We start from the raw sequence: 17323 nt of genomic DNA on the forward strand, positions 1-17323 counted from the left end.
ATGCTGCCGTCGCAGGAGGCCTCCAAGCTGTACCATGACAACTATATGCGGAACTCGCGGGCCATCGGCGTGCTCTGGGCCATCTTCACCATCTGCTTCGCCATCATCAACGTGGTGGTCTTCATCCAGCCCTACTGGATCGGCGACAGCGTCAGCACGCCCAAGCCGGGCTACTTCGGCCTCTTCCAGTACTGCACGGGCGACGACGGCAACAACCGGGAGATCAAATGCCAGGGCTCCTTCTCCGAGTTCGGCAACATCCCCTCGGGAGCCTTCAAGGCGGCCTCTTTCTTCGTGCTGCTCTCCATGGTGCTGATCTTGGGCTGCATCACTTGCTTTTCCCTCTTCTTCTTCTGCAACACGGCCACGGTCTACAAGATCTGCGCCTGGATGCAGCTTCTGGCAGGTAGGACACACACGCCCCCCCCCAAAAAAAACCACCCTCTCCCTAATCACTCCAGCTACCAAGAAAACCCTGACATCCCCTCCCCAAACTAAAGCGGGGAGGGAAACCCAAATCAAGCTGGAAGAAGAAGGGAGGGAGCAGAAAGAGCTGAATAAGGACAGCTCCGCGGGACTGAACTGTGAACTGGTTTGGATAACCACAAGAAGTTTGGATGAATGGGTTACTTTTCTAAATGGGACAGACTGCGTTTACGGGGACAATTTGGTCTATATGGGGAGGGAAAGGGAAACATAGACAGTGAATGATACTAGCTTGGAGCATATGATTATGTGTATTCTCCGATGTAACAAGAGAACTGGAAGATTTTAACTCTCTCCTAGATTCAGGGTCATGTACATGGTGTTCTTCTGGATATTAGGTAGGGACAGGTGAATGAACCCCTTAAAGTAACAGCTGCATGGGACTGGTAACTGGATTACCTCCTCTAGGTGAGGCAGGGCCAGATATTTGCAAAACTCAAGGAGCAACAGCTTTCCCTGGAATGGGAGTTTTAAGTATTAAGGAATTGCTTTGCTATCTTGTGGGATGCTTTTGCTTCTGTAGAGAGCGAGATGAGATATTGTTCTCCTTGGTGGTGCCCCTACCTGCATCACAATGTGTGTTTTGTTTTAATTTCGTGTGGGATTGGGACCGGGAGGATGGACAAACTATCACATCCATTCCTTTCAGCCAGTGCTCAGGCAAATCACTGAGACCTGAAGCCGAAATAGAAAGAACTGAAGCTGAACAAGAAAATGGCTACATCTTTACTCTGAAATGTTTTGAAAGTGTAATGATTTAAAAATGAGCTCTCAGTGGAAATCTGTCATCACAGGCAGGCAGCCATGTAATCTTGAGAGGACACTAGACAAACTTCTTACTGCCTCTGTGATCCTGTCCAAGGTGCTGAAAGGACCCACAGAGGACACCCTGGGGTACGGTGGTTGGTTGCGATCGCCTAGGAAGGCTGTGAAGCAGAATCGGTCTGACTGCCAGACTTTGAGTCATCTCGAAAAGACAGGGAAAGACTTTCCTGGTCTTAGGCTACATTCAAAAGACCTGGAGTCAGGTCTAAAGGAAAATGGAATGGCTCCAGGGCTAGGTAAGGAAAACTGCTGTCCTCAGCTAAGAATGAATCTCAGTGGGTGTATGATGAAAATGGGGGCAAGAAGAGTGTGTTCCCTTAAGAATTGGGTGGGAAGACTGTCCCCTTTCAAGGGAGCCCAATGAAGTCCCTAAGGCTTGCCTCTCACTTCCTTCCGCTCCCTCTGACTTGCCCCCATTTATCACTTAGTCGTGAATTCTAAGCAGGGCTCAGGCCTGGCTTCTGGGCCTAGCCTAGGGAAGAAGGACCTGAATCTGAAATGAGCCAAGCTACCTAGCTCAGCATGGAGGGAGGGGATGGTGAGTGAATATCTGATAAGTAGGAAACAGGCTGCCTAAAAAGAGGCTTGGAGAAGAGGTTGGGGGTAGGGGTTTGGGTTTACAGCTTGGTGAAATCTGGGGGAATGGGGCTCTGGTGGTCAGGGTCCTGGTTTCAAGAGAAGGGGGGTGTTTTCTCAAGCCTGCCCACCCAAACACCCCAGTAGTTCATCTAAGCTATGAAGGAGTTGTGGACAGGCACGAGTTCGTTCCGGACCCATTTGTGTAAGACATTTATTTTACCACCTTTCCACATACAAAAAAAATTTAACCACTTCTCAGGATGGCTATCCTTAGGTCCGTTTGGACACACCTGGAGAAGCAGGAGATCAGCATCTTTCCCCATTTCCCCCCTGCCTCCTGCCATATATAGGGGGAAATGATTGAAGGCATTACATCTGAAGGTAGATACTGAATAACTATACTGCTTTTATGAGCAGAGGGGAGATCCAAGGCTCTGCCACACTAGCCCTTTCCATCCTTATTTCTCCATGAACTTGGAATAAACTTTGCGACACTTCCGGGCAGCAGCACTCCTCTTGCAGTTTCTGTGCACCCTTCCTAAGGTGATCGTACCTGGAGTGAGGAGGGGATTGGCCTGGCAGTGTGGCTGGAGGTCCTAGAGGAGAGAGACGTCCCGACACAGTGCTTTCCACATAATGATGCTGTTTTGGTGTGCCTTTGATGGGTTGGAAGGAGACAATATTGAAGGTAGAGCCCAAAGAGTGGCTTCCAGACCTGGGCATTCTGTCCTGAAACAGCTCGTGGCATAGCAAACAGCATATAGATTCCTTGTAGATTTCTTCCAGAATCTGCTCACAGACTAGAGGTATCCATCAGCACAGTGGCAAATGGTCCCGGGATAAAATGCAGTTGCGGAAAACGACTGATTCATCTACCTGTGAATGAGCAGGGCAGGGTCAAAAAAGGCTGGGATTTGGGAAGGGTATAGATCAGAGAACCACAGGAAGGTGTCAGGCTGGCATCCCAGAAGTGCTGATAACGGCTCCTTTTTAGCCCATTAGCTGTCTCCTTCTAACCAATTAGGAGATTAATGAGGCAATTCCAGTAAATAAAACAGTTTCACAATGAGATAATATTTTTTCCTGGATATTTAATGAAGGTAGAAGTTCCTCTTGGAAGCGAACTCATTTAATTTTGGGAGGAGGGGGGAGGGAAATGCCTTCTCTCAAGTGCATTACCTGGACTGGGGGATTCTCCCACAGATGGTTTGCAATAATGCCAGTGGTGCCGAACAGTCATTTTGCAAAGCTCTGTTTTATTTTCAAGGAATTAGTCAACTAATCACACTGATTTAACTAGTTAATCAGTTAATCAGCCAGATAATTATAAGGGAAACACAGCCTGGGAATACTGAGGGCTGAGAATCTGTATAGCCTTTGTAGCATATGCATAAATAAAGAAAAGGCAGGGTGAGAACAAGATGTTATGACTGTGGAGTTGGCAGCAGAACATAGAAATATTGATACGCATGAAGTCAAGACTGGGATGGATCAAAGTAATGCAGGGTGGAGACAAAATGTTCACTCTTTGTGTGTGTGTGTGATGTGCCATCAAGTTGCCTTCAACCTATTGTGACCCTATGAATTAATGGCCTCCAAAATGTCCTATCCTTAACAGCCTTGTTCAGTTCTTGCAAACTGAGGTCTGTGGCTTCCTTACTGGGAATATCTATCTCATCTTGGGTCTTTCTCTTTTCTTGCTGCCTTCAACTTTTCCTAGCATGATTTTCTTTTCCAGGGAGACTTGTCTTCTCATGATGTGACCAAAGTATGATAGCCTCAAGTTTAGTCATTTTAGCTTCTTGGGAGAATTCAGGCTTGAATTGATCTGGAACCCACTTATTTGTACTTTTGGTGGTCTGTGGTAGCTGTAAAACTCTCCTCCAACAACACATTTCAAATGAATCAATTTTCTTTTGTCAGCTTTCTTCATTGTCCAACTTTCACATCCGCATATAGTGATGGAGAATACCATGCTATGAATTATCTTGTCAATTACCTTGATCTTGGTCTCCAGTGATGCTTCCACACACTTCAGGATCTTTCCTAGTCCCTTCATGGCTGTCCTTCCCAGTTCCAGTCTGATTTCTTGGTCACAGCCTCCCTTTTGGTTGATTAATGCTTTTCATACCTTGTAGTCAACTTTCATATTCCAACATAACTCAGACATTACCGTCCTGGCACAAGGCATGGAAATTAGCTGGTTTTTCATAAAGTGGCTCAGTTACCATTCTCAAAATGGGGCTACATCCGAATCCCTCCACATTTTAAACAAGATGCAAAAGAGGGATGCAGAAGCCAAGTTGAAGCGATGGGGACTGGACTCTGGTCACTTTTGTTTCAGTCCCAAAACAGCCCTCTTAAAAAAAACCCCAACTAATCAGGGATTCAAATGAACTTTAAATGAACTTTTTAAAAAGAATTCTGAGACCAGTGTTTAAGATTCCATAAAATTTGCAGGAATGTTTTACTTATTTAGTAAAGAAAGACAGAAATAGCGTATCTTGACAAAGTAACAAAATGCACGACACTGTATACAAACTACAAACTTTCGGAATGTGTTCTACATGCAGTATCAAAATGAGAGTACAAGTGATATAGCATATAAATTACAAGTGCTATATATTTGCATGTGCATATTTTACAAGCTACTGTTTTCGCATCTGTTTGTACAACCGTAGTAATATCACAGCTCTTTCTACATACACATACAGTTGTTTTTCACATAAACAGATGTTTATGCATACACAACAGGAAGCCAGTAATCATCCCTGTTTCAATGGCTTTCTTCATCGGTTGAATGCAAAAAAGCAGAGATTGATGAATTTCCTATATGGCTGTCACAAAACATAACTTAAACTACTCTTTACATGAACAGTTATGAACCAGAGCAACCTCTGCTTAGAGAGGCAGCTGCATGAAACTGTTTATTTGGTATATTTTTATCCTTCTCTTCTTCCAAGGCATCTTGGGGTGACATACATGGTTCTGCCCTCCCCCGGTTTATCCTCACAACAACCTTATGAGGTAGGTTTATTTATTTACTTAATCAAATGTGTACCCCACCACTCCCTGAACAAGCGAGGCTCAGGATAGCTTACAACAAGTAAAATACCATATACAATATCAAAACCAGTAGGAATAATAAATTAAAAGCAACAATATAAAAGTCCTATTTTTATTTTTATTTTTTTAATAGCAGCATCCAACAAGCCAACAGTAAAACGATCCGGTCTAAACAATAGTTGTAGGACATGCTCAATAACTAATTAAGAGCCTGCTGGTAGAGCTCTGTCTGGCAAGCTCTGCGGGCTCACAAGGTCCCACAGGGCATGCATATCCTCTGATAGAGCATTCCACCTTGATGGCGCCACCCCAGTGAAGGCCCTTGCTCTGGTGGAAGAAAGGCAAGCCACTCGAAGGCCGGGTGCCACCAAAAGATTGCATGATGAGGAATGCAGGCAACGAAGGGGATCGTAGTGGGAGATACAGTCCTTCAGGCATGATGGCCCCAGACCACTTAGGGCTTTAAAGGTTAAGACCAGCACCTTGAATTTGATCTGGAAGCCAACTGGTAACCAATGCAGCTGCCTAAGCAGGCCTATAGCTACGGTGGGACCCTTGGGGCGATGCCCCCTCCCAAATCTCCACTGCCCCTGAATCTTCCCTGAATCATCCCAGAGCCCCTGGTATTTTTTTTAGTAAGCCATGCCACACTGGACCAGCCACTGAGCAAATGGCCACCTGGTCCTGCTCCCAACCAGCAGTCCTCCCTGTGGGCAACACCTGTTCCTCTTGCTTGCTCAGTTGCTTGGGGCCTCCAGGGACCGGCAGGTCAGGCAGCACCGGAGCTGGACAGGGAAGGATGGGAGGGAGAGGAAGGGCAGCGAGTGACAGCAGTCCCCGCCCGATCGATCGCCCTGGCTGGCTGACTGGCTTCGGCCCAGCCTGCTGCTGAGGCATTAGTTGAGGGTGGCGGTAGGCCCAGTCGGTTGCCGTGGCAATGGGCAATGGGGGCATGGGCAAATGGCTCCAAGAGTGGACATGAGCCCCGATGTGCACATGTGTGCCAGACTGCCCCACCACATCACACCCCCTTCCTCCGCCATGCACACACTCACTCCCCTCACTGTTGGGCACCTCCATTCTTTCTTCTCCCCCCACCCCTCCTCCATCCAGTGCCCCCCCCACTGAAAATTGTCTAGCTATGGGGCTCTTCCTAAGTATTGGCTGTGTGTGTGTTGAGCATAATGCACTGGTCAGAAGCCAAGCAGCTGCATTCTGGCTAACCTGAAGCTTCCAGAGCACCTTTTAGGGCAACCCTGTCTAGAGCGAATTGCAATAGTCTAGTGTGGAGGTGACCGTGGCATGAATGAATCACTATGGCCAGATCTGAGTGAGGCAGGAAAGGGACCAGCTGACAGGCCTGGCAAAGATAGGAAACCACAGACCTTGCCACTGTTTGTCCAGAGAAAGTGAGGCATCAAGCCATGTACCCAAGCTCTTCACAGAGTCCACTGGTGACAGTTGGACCTCATCAAGAGCTGGGAGCCATAACTCCTGCATTGGCCCAGTCCTCCCCAGCTGCATGACTTCTCTCCTTGATGAATTCAGCTGCTGCCAGCTCTGTCTCAACCATCCAATCGCAGCATCCAGGCACTGGCCCAAGACCAAAAGGGCTGTCTCTGGTTGCTTATCCATCAGCATATTGGTGGCACCCAACCCTAAACCTCCTGACGAGCTCTGCTAGGGGGCATGCGCACACACATACACACAACATTGAGGACAAAGAGGATGGGTTCTCAGGGACCTGAACGCCATCATTCCTAAGGATGGGACAGGATTTGGAAGGGTTCTGAGCAACGTTCCCTCTAAGCTGTGGAGTCTTGTGAGCAAAAATTCTACTTTGTGAGCTACTGGTATTAAAGCTGTGAGCGGGCAATTTGGCTGCTGCATAAATTGGCTTGCTCTGGAGCCCTCCTTCCTGAGCTAAGACAAAAAATGTGTGAGCCGGAGGCTAAAAAATTGTGAGCTAGCTCACACCAACTCAGCTTAGAGGGAACACTGGTTCTGAGCATGCCCATATCGCCGAGCCCTTCTTTGAATGACACACCTCCCACCGCCCCGCCACACCTCCCAGCCCCACATGTTACTGGGATGCTCATCCCACATTTAAAAGTAGAAAGACAAAACACAACTGCAAGATGGTAAAGATATCACCTTCATGCCAGCACTATGTATCCCACAATCAAATTTTCACCATCAAGCAGCACAGAAACAACACTGATGGGGCTTGCTGCAGTCACTGTTCTCCCAGGGTCCGCATTGACATTGCTTACCTTGGTACCACAGGTTAGGCTAAGAGGAAGGGGGAGTGGCCATGGCTCAGTGCAGAGCATCCACTTGGCATGCAGAAGGTCCCAGGTTCAATCCTTGGCATCTCCAGTCAAAAGGATCAGACGGTAGGGGGTGAGAAAGACCTCTGCCTGAGACCCTGGGGAGCTGCTGCCAGTCTGAGTAGACAATATCGACCTTGATGGACCAGTGGTCTGATTCAGCATGAGGCAGCTTCATGTGTCCCAGAAAAGAGCAACAGTCCAGCAGCGCCTTAAAGACAAACAAAATATGTGGCAGATAATGATGTCTGAAGAAGTGAGCAGTGACTCACGAAAGCTCCTACCCTGCCACATATTTTGTTAGTCTTTAAGGGGCTACTGGACTCTTGCTCTTTTCTGTTGCTACAGATAAACATGGCTACCCATCTTGATGTGTCCCAGAGAGGATGATTGGCCTCAAGTCATCTAGTGGCTTCCCTGGCAAACTGGGATTTGAATGCTGGTTTCCTTGTTACCCTCCTGCCAACCTAGCAGTTCGAAAGCAAGAAATTGCAAGTAGATAAATAGGTACCACTTCGGTGGGAAGGTAACAGCGTTCTATGCGCCTTGGGGTTTAGTCATGCCAGCCACATGACCACGGAAACGTCTTCGGACAGCGCTGGCTCTTCGGCTTTGAAACGTTGATGAGCACCGCACCCCTAGAGTCGGGCTTGACTGGCTTTCGAGCAGGGGAACCTTTACCTTTTACCGTCCTTGTTACCAGTCCAACACTTAACCCACTATTTTACAGTAGCTCTCTCCACACATGATGGGTTAGATCCAGCTTTTTCACTCAATGTCACCCAGTTCGCTTCCTCAGTACACCCCATTCCTACATGGCTTTTGTCTATGCAGTTCTCATTATCCCCAGCATAGCCTTTTTGGTGGTCAAAGGGGATCTTCTCCTCCCCTTTTCACCAGTGCAAAAGCTGGTTGGATCCAAGCTAATGTGAGTAAAGTGAAGACTGATAGGGAAGTGGGAAACCCAGGCCAAGGCTAGAATGCAGTCAAAAGAAAACTCTGCCCGCCCCCAAAAAGGTTAACACCTTTCTTAGCAAATATTTCTTTATGCAGAGAGTGATTAATGTAGAATTTGCTGCCAGAGGATGTAGTGAGGCCTGCAAGCGTAGATCGCTATAAAAGGGGATTAGATAGATTCATGGAGTGGCTATTAGCTATGGTGACTAAAGGGAACCTCCATGTTCAGCAGCAGTCGCCCTCTGAACCCCAGTGCTAGGAGGCAACATCAGGGGAAAGCATCAGTCTCCATGGCCTGCTGTTGGCCCTCCAGAGGAACTGGTTGGCCATTGTGCGGGACAAGATGCTGAACTAGATGGTCCACTGGTCTGATCCAGCAGAGCTCTTCTTATGTGGATATGAAGCTGCAGAAGATGAAAGTCCCCACCGGATAGACATTGGGCAGATGGGTGGAGGAGAGGGGTGGAGGAGAGAGAGTAAATGAATTGATGCTAATGTTGTGACTTCATCAGCTCTCCTTCAGACTGGAGGATTCCCAGATGTCTCCACTGGATGTTAGTGGAGTGAGATGAGCTGTCTTTTCCCTACTAGGCAAGGGGGGGGGGTTGTATCCTGGAAACATCACGGGGGGGGGGGCAAACCCCTCCGCTATGCCATGCCACAACTCTGATCCAAATCCCCTTGCGAAAGCTGCTTTTAAATTAAAATTAAAAGCCTCAGAAGATTTGTTCACAAGTCAGTGTTCACTCTTGTACATTGTCTAAGGAAGCCCTGAGTGTGAAGGAGCTGTAGTAATTCAGATTAAGGAGCTGTGGTAGTTCAGATTTTAAAAAGGGCCCATGCGTTGCTTTGTTTGTGAGATTTCCAAAACCAGACAAGAGGTTTGGAAGTAATTTCTGATCAAAGATGGGAAAGACAAGCCAAAAGGGACATGTTTCTTTGTTGTTGTTGTTCAGTCGCACAGTCGAGTCCGACTCTTCGCGACCCCATGGACCAGCTCCCGCCAGGCCCTCCTGTCTTCCGCTGTCCTCTGAAGTTGGCTCAATTTCATGTTCGTTGCGTCGATGACACTGTCCAACCATCTCATCCTTTGCCATCCCCGTCTTCTTTGACCTTCAATCTTTCCCAGCATCAGGGTCTTCTCCAGTGAGTGCTCCCTTCTCATTTGGTGGCCAAAGTATTTGAGCTTCAGTTTCATTATCTGGCCTTCCAGGGAACAGTCAGGGTTGATTTCTTTGAGGATTGACTGATTTGTTCTTCTTGCAGTCCAAGGGACTCTCAAGAGTCTCCTCCAGCACCATAGTTCAAAAGAATCTATTCTTCGGCGCTCGGCCTTCCTTATAGTCCAACTCTCACAGCCATACATGACTACTGGGAATACCATTGCTTTGACCATGCGGACTTTTGTTGGCAGGGTGATGTCTCTACTTTTTATCATGCTGTTTAGGTTCGCCATCACTTTCCTCCCAAGGAAATCTTTTAATTTCATGGCTGCTGTCACAGTCTGCGGTGATCTGGGATCCCAGGAACGTGAAGTCTGTCACTACTTCCACGACTTCCCCTTCTATTTGCCAAGGAGTGATGGGGCCGGATGCCATGATCTTAGTTTTTTTGATGTTGAGCTTCAAGCCCACTTTTGCGCTCTCCTCTTTTACCCTGAGCAAGAGGCTCTTGAGGTCCTCTTCACTTTCTGCCATCAGAGTGGTATCGTCTGCATATCTGAGGTTGTTGATCTTTTCCCCAGCAATCTTAATTCCCGCTTGTGATTCATCCAGGCCAGCATTTCGCATGATGTACTCTGCATATATATTAAATAAGCAAGGTGACAGTATACATCCTTGTCGTACTCCTTTTCCTATGCTAAACCAATCAGTTGTTCCATATCCGGTTCTAACTGTCGCTTCTTGGCCCTTATACAGGTTTCTCAAGAGACATGTGAGGTGGTCTGGTACTCCCATCTCTTTAAGGACCTGCCATAGTTTGTTGTGATCCACACAGTCAAAAGCTTTAGCATAGTCAATGAAGCAGAAGTAGATATTTTTCTGGTACTCTCTTGCTTTCTCCATAATCCAGCGAATGTTGGCAATTTGATCTCTAGTTCCTCTACCTCTTCGAAACCCAGCTTGTACTTCTGGTAGTTCTCTATCCACGTACTGTTGAAGCCTAGCTTGTAGGATCTTGAGCATGACCTTGCTAGCGTGTGATATGAGTGCAATTGTGCGATAGTTTGAACATTCCTTGGCATTGCCCTTCTTTGGGATTGGAATGTATACTGATCTTTTCCAATCCTGTGGCCACTGTTGCGTTTTCCAAATTTGCTGGCAAATTGAGTGTAGCACTTTAACAGCATCATCTTCTAAGACATGTAATAATACATGTATTATTGGAAATGCCCTGAATTGGATGGTCCAAGTTAACTTGATCTTGTTAGATCTCAGAAGCTAAGCAAGGTCAGCTCTGGCTAGTACTTGGATGGGAGGCAGTCAAGAATGTTCAGGGTCGCTACACAGAGGAAAGCAATGACAAACCACCTCTGTCTGTCTCTTACCTTGGAAATCCTACGGGGTCACCATCAGTGTTCCCTCTAAGCTGAGTTAGTGTGAGCTAGCTCACAATTTTTTAGCCTCCAGCCCACAGATTTTTTGTCTTAGCTCAGGAAGGAGGGCTCCAGAGCAAACTGACTTATGCAGTAGCCAAATCGCTGGCTCACAACTTTAAAACCAGTAACTCACAAAGCAGACTTTTTGCTCACAAGACTCCACAGCTTAGAGGGAACATTGGTCACCATAAGACAGCTGCAGTTTGGCAACATTTTACACACACATCTTTGGGAAACCTAATTCTAGTAGAGGGAAGGGGGAGCATGGGCAGACTTCAAGGAAGCGATCAAGGGTCCCAACGTTGCTTCACCTCGGGACCAAAGAACAGAACTCCATGCTTGAGTGAAATCCCCAAACCAAGATGTCTGATGTTTCTGTTTGAAAACACTTTGATGTCTAATTAGTGGCTAACAAATCAGGGAAGGCTCTAATTAGGGCTTCCCAGAGCAGTCCAGAATAACTGTTTCCCCCCACCCCCAAAGGAAACTGAATATAATTAAGAGGAAAGATGCTCCCCTCTTTCCAGCCGACATCCAGCCATCTGCCCTCCCAAAAGCTCAGTACCTTGGAAATGGAGGAGGAAATTCCAAAGGGGGTGGGTGGGCGGGTGGGCTGTATAAGTCTGCAGCTTTCACTAAATTCCTCCTTTAAAAAAAATAGTCTCTACCCATCACTTTCTGGGTGTGTGTGTGTTAATGTGGCAGAGATGACTGATCCCAAAGTCACTCTAGGGTTCCCAGTTCTGGGTTCGAAAACACATGGAGATTTTTTTTGGGGGGGGGCCTGGAGCCTGGGGGGGGTTGAGGAGGGGAGGAACCTCTGCAGGGCATAATGCCACAGAGTCCACTCTCCAAAGCAGCCATTTCCTCCAAGGGAAATTATCTTGGTCACCCGGAGGTCAATTGTAACAGTGGAAGATCTCCAGGTGCCAACTGGAGGTTGGCAGACCTAACTCACTCCCAAATCGTGAATCCTCCATGAGTGATCAGATGGGAAAACCAAAGCCGGAGATTCTTGCTACAGTCATAACTCTGGGACCTTCCCCTTCCCTGCCCCCCTTTTCTCTTCCTCTACGGATGTCACTTGCCATCTTTAATGGTGAGTCCTTGGGGACAAGCACACAGCTATACTAGGTGATGACAGACAAAGCAGCTGGAGTGGAGTGAAAAAGGAGCAGCGTCTGGCCCATGGGCATGGGTGCATATTTTATACCTTGATGGCTATGCTAAATAAAGGGCAACCGGGGCATTTATCTTTCTAGCTCGCTGCAAGCGTACTTTTCTAGAGATTCATTGCCATTTCCAAGGTGCTCAGGCACCAGCAGAAATCACACTCTTTGCACTGCACAAACTCTTCTAAAATTGCTATGGCAGAACTCGGTAAATGAGGGGAAGGCGTTCCGCACACATTTAGAGGTGTTCGTCTTGATTGTTGCTTCACATATTCCAGGCTTGGGTTCTGGGGCTGAATGCTGGTTTCTAGGGCGATGCAGTATTGTCTGAGGGTAAGTGACAATGTTTCAGGAGGATGACATTGTTTCATGTATTACAATGGTTATTAGTGTCTCTTGTGTTTTGATCACAGGTTAGAAGGCTGTCGGATAGACATTGGGCAGACACTCTTTGAAACAAGCTATAGCTCAGAGTTGGAGCATGTGTTTTCTATGCTGAAGGTCTCAGGGTCAGTGTTTGGGGCCCTTGAGTCAAAATTCCCAAGTGGCAAGAATGGGGAAAGATCCCTGCCTCACACAAGGTGGGCTTATTTCCCCCCCCCATAAGTATTGATATGGATCTGTAGATTGGAGGGGCCCATGGTTCAGTGATCGAGCATCTGCTTGGCATGCAGAAGGCCCCAGTTTCCATCCCCAGCATCTCCAGTTAAAAGGATCAGATAGTGGGTAACATGAAAGACTTTGACTTGAAACCCCAGAGAACTGCTGCCAGTCAGAGTAGGCGACTTTGGTCTTGATTCTGACTCAGTGTAAGGCAACTTCATATATTTGTTCATGTGTAATGCTTCACAAATACTGTGTGAACACCCAGTTTTAAGCATCTGTGCTTTACAGGGCTTGAATGATGCAGGAACCCAGAGTTACTTGGTTGCTTAACTTCTAGATGAAAGCAGGAGTTGAGAATATTTGTTTTGCAGGCACTGTTGCATGATGCACCAGCTCTTTGCTTTGTAATATGTAATGGGTTGAGTAGCATTAGGTTAAGGCAGATGTAGCAGCTCAGTGCAATCCAAAGTAGAGTTACACTCTTCTAAGTCCATTGACATAAGAGAGCTCTGAAGAGTGTAACTATGCTTAGGACTGCCCTGTCAGCAAGTAGCAAGAGTGAAAAAAGACAAATTGCATGCTACCAATTGTCCGGAAAGGGGCTGGAAATAAAATAGCAGGTATTGTCATGCCCTCATATGGATCTAAGGTTAAGCTATCTTTGAAATACTGTGTAAGTTATGATGATTTCATCCTAAAAAAGGTATCATAGTATTGGAAACAGTACTAGAAAAAGGACAGTCAAAATGATTAAGAGGTAGGAACACTTCCTGTACAAAGAACAGCTGAACACTTTAAAGAGTTTTTGTGGAATTCACCTCGACCGCAGTGACTTGGCCATGGTGATCCATGCGACGGTCAACTCGAGGCTAGACTACTGCAACGCTCTCTACATGGGGCTGCCTTTGTCGCAAATCCGGAACCTGCAGCTAGTGCAGAATGCTGCAGCCAGGCTGCTGATGGGTCTTTCTAGTAGGGACCACATCTGGTCTGCGCTGAAAGCGCTGCACTGGCTGCCAATAGCGTACCGGATTCGCTTCAAAGTGCTGGTTCTTACCTTTAAAGCCCTATATGGTCTGGGTCCAGCTTACCTGAGGGACCGCCTTTCCTCATATGTTCCCCCGCGGGCACTTCGGTCTGGGGTGCAACATCTCCTGGCTTTGCCAGGCCCCAAATAGGCCAGGCTGGCCGCTACCAGGGCCAGGGCTTTCTCGGTGGCGGCTCCTACCTGGTGGAACGAGCTCCCGGAGGAGATCCGGGCCCTGCGGGACCTTGTACAGTTCCGCAGGGCCTGTAAGATGGAGCTCTTCCACCAGGCGTGTGAGTAGGGGCCGCCACTATCACCACTACTGTTCCATCTTAACCTGGCCCTGGTGGAGGGAACATCAGTGTTCCCCGGAGCAGATGATGCCGAGTAGATAGAGCAGAGGCAATAGAGCACAATACACCATCTTGGGAAATACCATGTTGAACATCTAGAGCACTTTGTTAATAATTTGTTAATAATGTTATTGGATTATAGCGATTTTAAATGGTTTTATGTGTGTTTTATATTGGCATATGCCTCCTGTAAGCCGCCCTGAGCCCGCGTAGCGGGAAGGGCGGGGTATAAATTGAATAAAATAAATAAATATAAGGCTAAGGCAGCTTTAAAAAGGGATTAAGCACATTCTTGGAGGTTAGTTTCCTCAGTGGCTATCACCTGTGATGACTAAATGGAGCCTCCGTGTTCTGAGGCAGTGTACCCCTGGATATCCGTTGCTGGGCAACAACAGTGTTTGGCCTCTGTGCCCCTGCTTCTGGGCCTTCTGATTGGACACTGCGGGAAACAGGATGTTGGGCTAGATGGACCCTTAGTCTGATCCAGCAGGGCTCTTCTTATGCTTTTATATGGACCGCTTGCAATAAGAGAGGATGGCCATGGGGCTTTGAAGGCTTAGGGACTGGGGCCAAGGAGGAAATGGGTCAGAGAATCTGAATAGCTTTCTGGAGGCTTTTGGATTCCATTCCCATCACTTTGGCCCCATCACCTCCTTGGCTCTTTGACTCCGGTCTTTGGCTGCAGGACTCTAGTATCTTTCCCACACGTTGGTTCCCCCCCCAAAAAAAATATGGATAAGCTAAATACCACACTACAAAATAAACCAGAGGAACTATTTTGGGACAGATGGAAATTATTTTACGACTGGCTGAAGATGAAAAAGATAAATCAAAACTGAATTTTTTTCTAGTATGATATAAAAATTGTAACCGAAAATGAATATCCTTATTTCTTGACTTCATCTTCATTTTTATTTTAAATTTTAAGAAGGAAAACAGAAAAGGGGTAAATAGAGAAAAACAAAACAAAAAGAACACTTATTACAAAGTTCAGAAAAAGAGAGAAATTATTGTTGACCTCATCATTCCATGACATCATAAACAAAGCCTATCCTTCTGTGAACTTATCAGCCCTTAAATTTTCTTGAGTTATGCGTCTACTTTGAGATGCCGTTTTAGACTTGGGAGCAATTTTCCATATTCTCATAATCCAGCCATTAATATTAGGGTCTACAGAGGATTTCCAATAAGATGTGACACATTGTCTTGCATCAGTTAACAAGCTCATGATAAATTCTCTATCGAAGGCAGGGCCACAGTATTGAACATAACATAATAAAGCAACCACAGGATCAAATGGTAAATCATGGTCCTTTAATTCGGGGTGGGAGGGGGGGTCTGGTGGCAAAACCGTGCCTGACTCAAGTGACATCTCCAACGTAAGACTTGATATCCAGGGTACAGACAAGATAACCGATAGGTTGCCAGACACCCACAGAACGGAGTCTTTACAGAGTTTTCTCTTAAGTCAGCCGACTGACTGACTTCATTTTCTGTGCTTCCCTCCTGACCTTCCAACAGGCAAATGCTCCAAATGTCTGCTCATGCTGATGCTTTGTTTGCAAAGGTATGGGAGCCAGTGTGATGTAGTGGGTGTGAGTGCTAGTTGAGGATCTGGAACAGCTCTGCTGTGCCATGGAAGCTTGCTAGGTGACTTTGGACCAGTCACTCACTTTCAGTCTAACCTACCTCACAGGCTTGTTGGGAGGATAAAATGGAGGAGGAGAGAATGATGTTATAAACTGCTTTGGCTCCCCATTAGGGACCAAAGCAGTATATAAGTATTTCCATAGAAAGATGATATAGGACACTAATCCTGTATGGTCATTAGAAGAGGACTAGAACAACCTTCTCAAACTCCCTCCAAAAATCTGCCAGCCAGGACTGGAGTCCAGAGGTAGGGATGCAGGGTTGCCAGGTCCTTACTGCATTTGGGGTGGGTGGGTTCTAGTCTTTTTCCTGGAGTCTTCTGACATGTGTGCAAAGCCCCCCCCCCCCGGGATGACGTTACCTGGACGTCATTGCACAGGGCATGTCACGCAGGGGATGCTCTAGCATTTGGGGGGGCTCTATGGTTACCATAGAGTTTCTTCCAAAATGCTAGAGCATCCCCATGTAACGTGCCCTCCACTCTGGGTGATTTCATCACACCGGGCACATCAGGTGCAGATGGGGCTGCTTGGGGGCGAGGCTCTCCCCATCAGCCAGCCGGGCGGTGGCAGATTGGGGCCCTCGAAAGCAGGGGAACCCCCTGGGGATGCCAGGCTCCAGGTGGGACCTGGGGATCCCCCCGAATTACAGTTCATCTCCAGACTACAGAGATCAGTTGCCCCAGAGAAAATGGACGCTTTGGAGGGTGAACTCTGGTAGTCTACCTAGGGTTGCCAAGTAGTACTCACCTCTGGAGCAGGGTGGACTCCAGGGTGGATCCCGGAGCGCACGCTTGCTGCATGCAAGTCACTAGGAAGTGACGTTATGACGCTGGGCACGCTAGGGGCGGGGCCACGACCATCCAAGGGGAAACCATAGAGTTTCCCCTTGGATGGTCGTGGCCCCGCCCCCAGCGTGCCCGGCGTCATAATGTCACTTCCCGGTGCTGCGCACACCGGGGGTGGGGTTCCACCCGGGGCCCAATTCCGCAGCGGCGGAAATCGGGCCTCCAAAGCAGGGGGTTACCCGCCCCCCGCCCCCACTTGGCAGCCCTAATGTCTACCCCACTGAGGTCCCTGTTCTTCCCAAGCTCCACCCCCAAATCTCCAGGAGTTTCCCAACCTGGATCTGTTAACCCTGCCATCCTAACCTCTGCTGGTGGCCAGGGGGGACCTGGCAACCGTAGAGGGAAGAAGTTGATACAGTCAGAAGCTTCCAAATGCCTCTCTGCATTATTAACACAGCAATTTTGGTTGCTACAATGCTATACTTCTCTTGGTAGGAGGAAAGCATGTCTGGATCTGTCTGTGGCAGGATCCTCTCTTTCCTCTGGCTTTCTCTCTCTTTCTCTCTCTCTCTCTCTCTCACACACACACACACACACCAGAGGATGTTTGAAATGCACATTTTCAAAAAGCATTTTGAGGGGTTCTGGGAAGTTGCCTTTGCCAATGACGTGGGCCCTGGGAATGCCATGTTGGATTCAAAATTGAAGATGTCAAAAAATGTGAGTTTCTTCCCACCCACTCTACTACATGCAGAGAGGAAGAAACAAAATGCCTAGAACCTCATGGGGATATTTTCCCCCCTAAACATTGCGAGCGTATCTATGTTACAGATTTAAACTAACTTTTAATTTTAGCTCCTTGCCTTCATCAGCAATGGTTACCAAG

At 47.4% G+C, this 17323-nt stretch overlaps 1 protein-coding gene across 1 annotated transcript in view; it reads left to right on the plus strand.

Moving 5' to 3' along the window:
• LHFPL4 (lipoma HMGIC fusion partner-like 4) overlaps positions 1-17323 on the plus strand; it is an 84368-nt gene continuing 67045 nt past the window's right edge. The window contains exon 1 of the mRNA XM_015416150.1: positions 1-406. Within this exon, the coding sequence (XP_015271636.1) occupies positions 1-406 (406 nt within the window). The remainder of the gene's footprint in view (positions 407-17323) is intronic.

This window comes from Gekko japonicus, unplaced genomic scaffold, assembly GCF_001447785.1.
Source record: "Gekko japonicus isolate JY-2015 unplaced genomic scaffold, Gekko_japonicus_V1.1 scaffold204, whole genome shotgun sequence".
NCBI lineage: Eukaryota > Metazoa > Chordata > Lepidosauria > Squamata > Gekkonidae > Gekko > Gekko japonicus.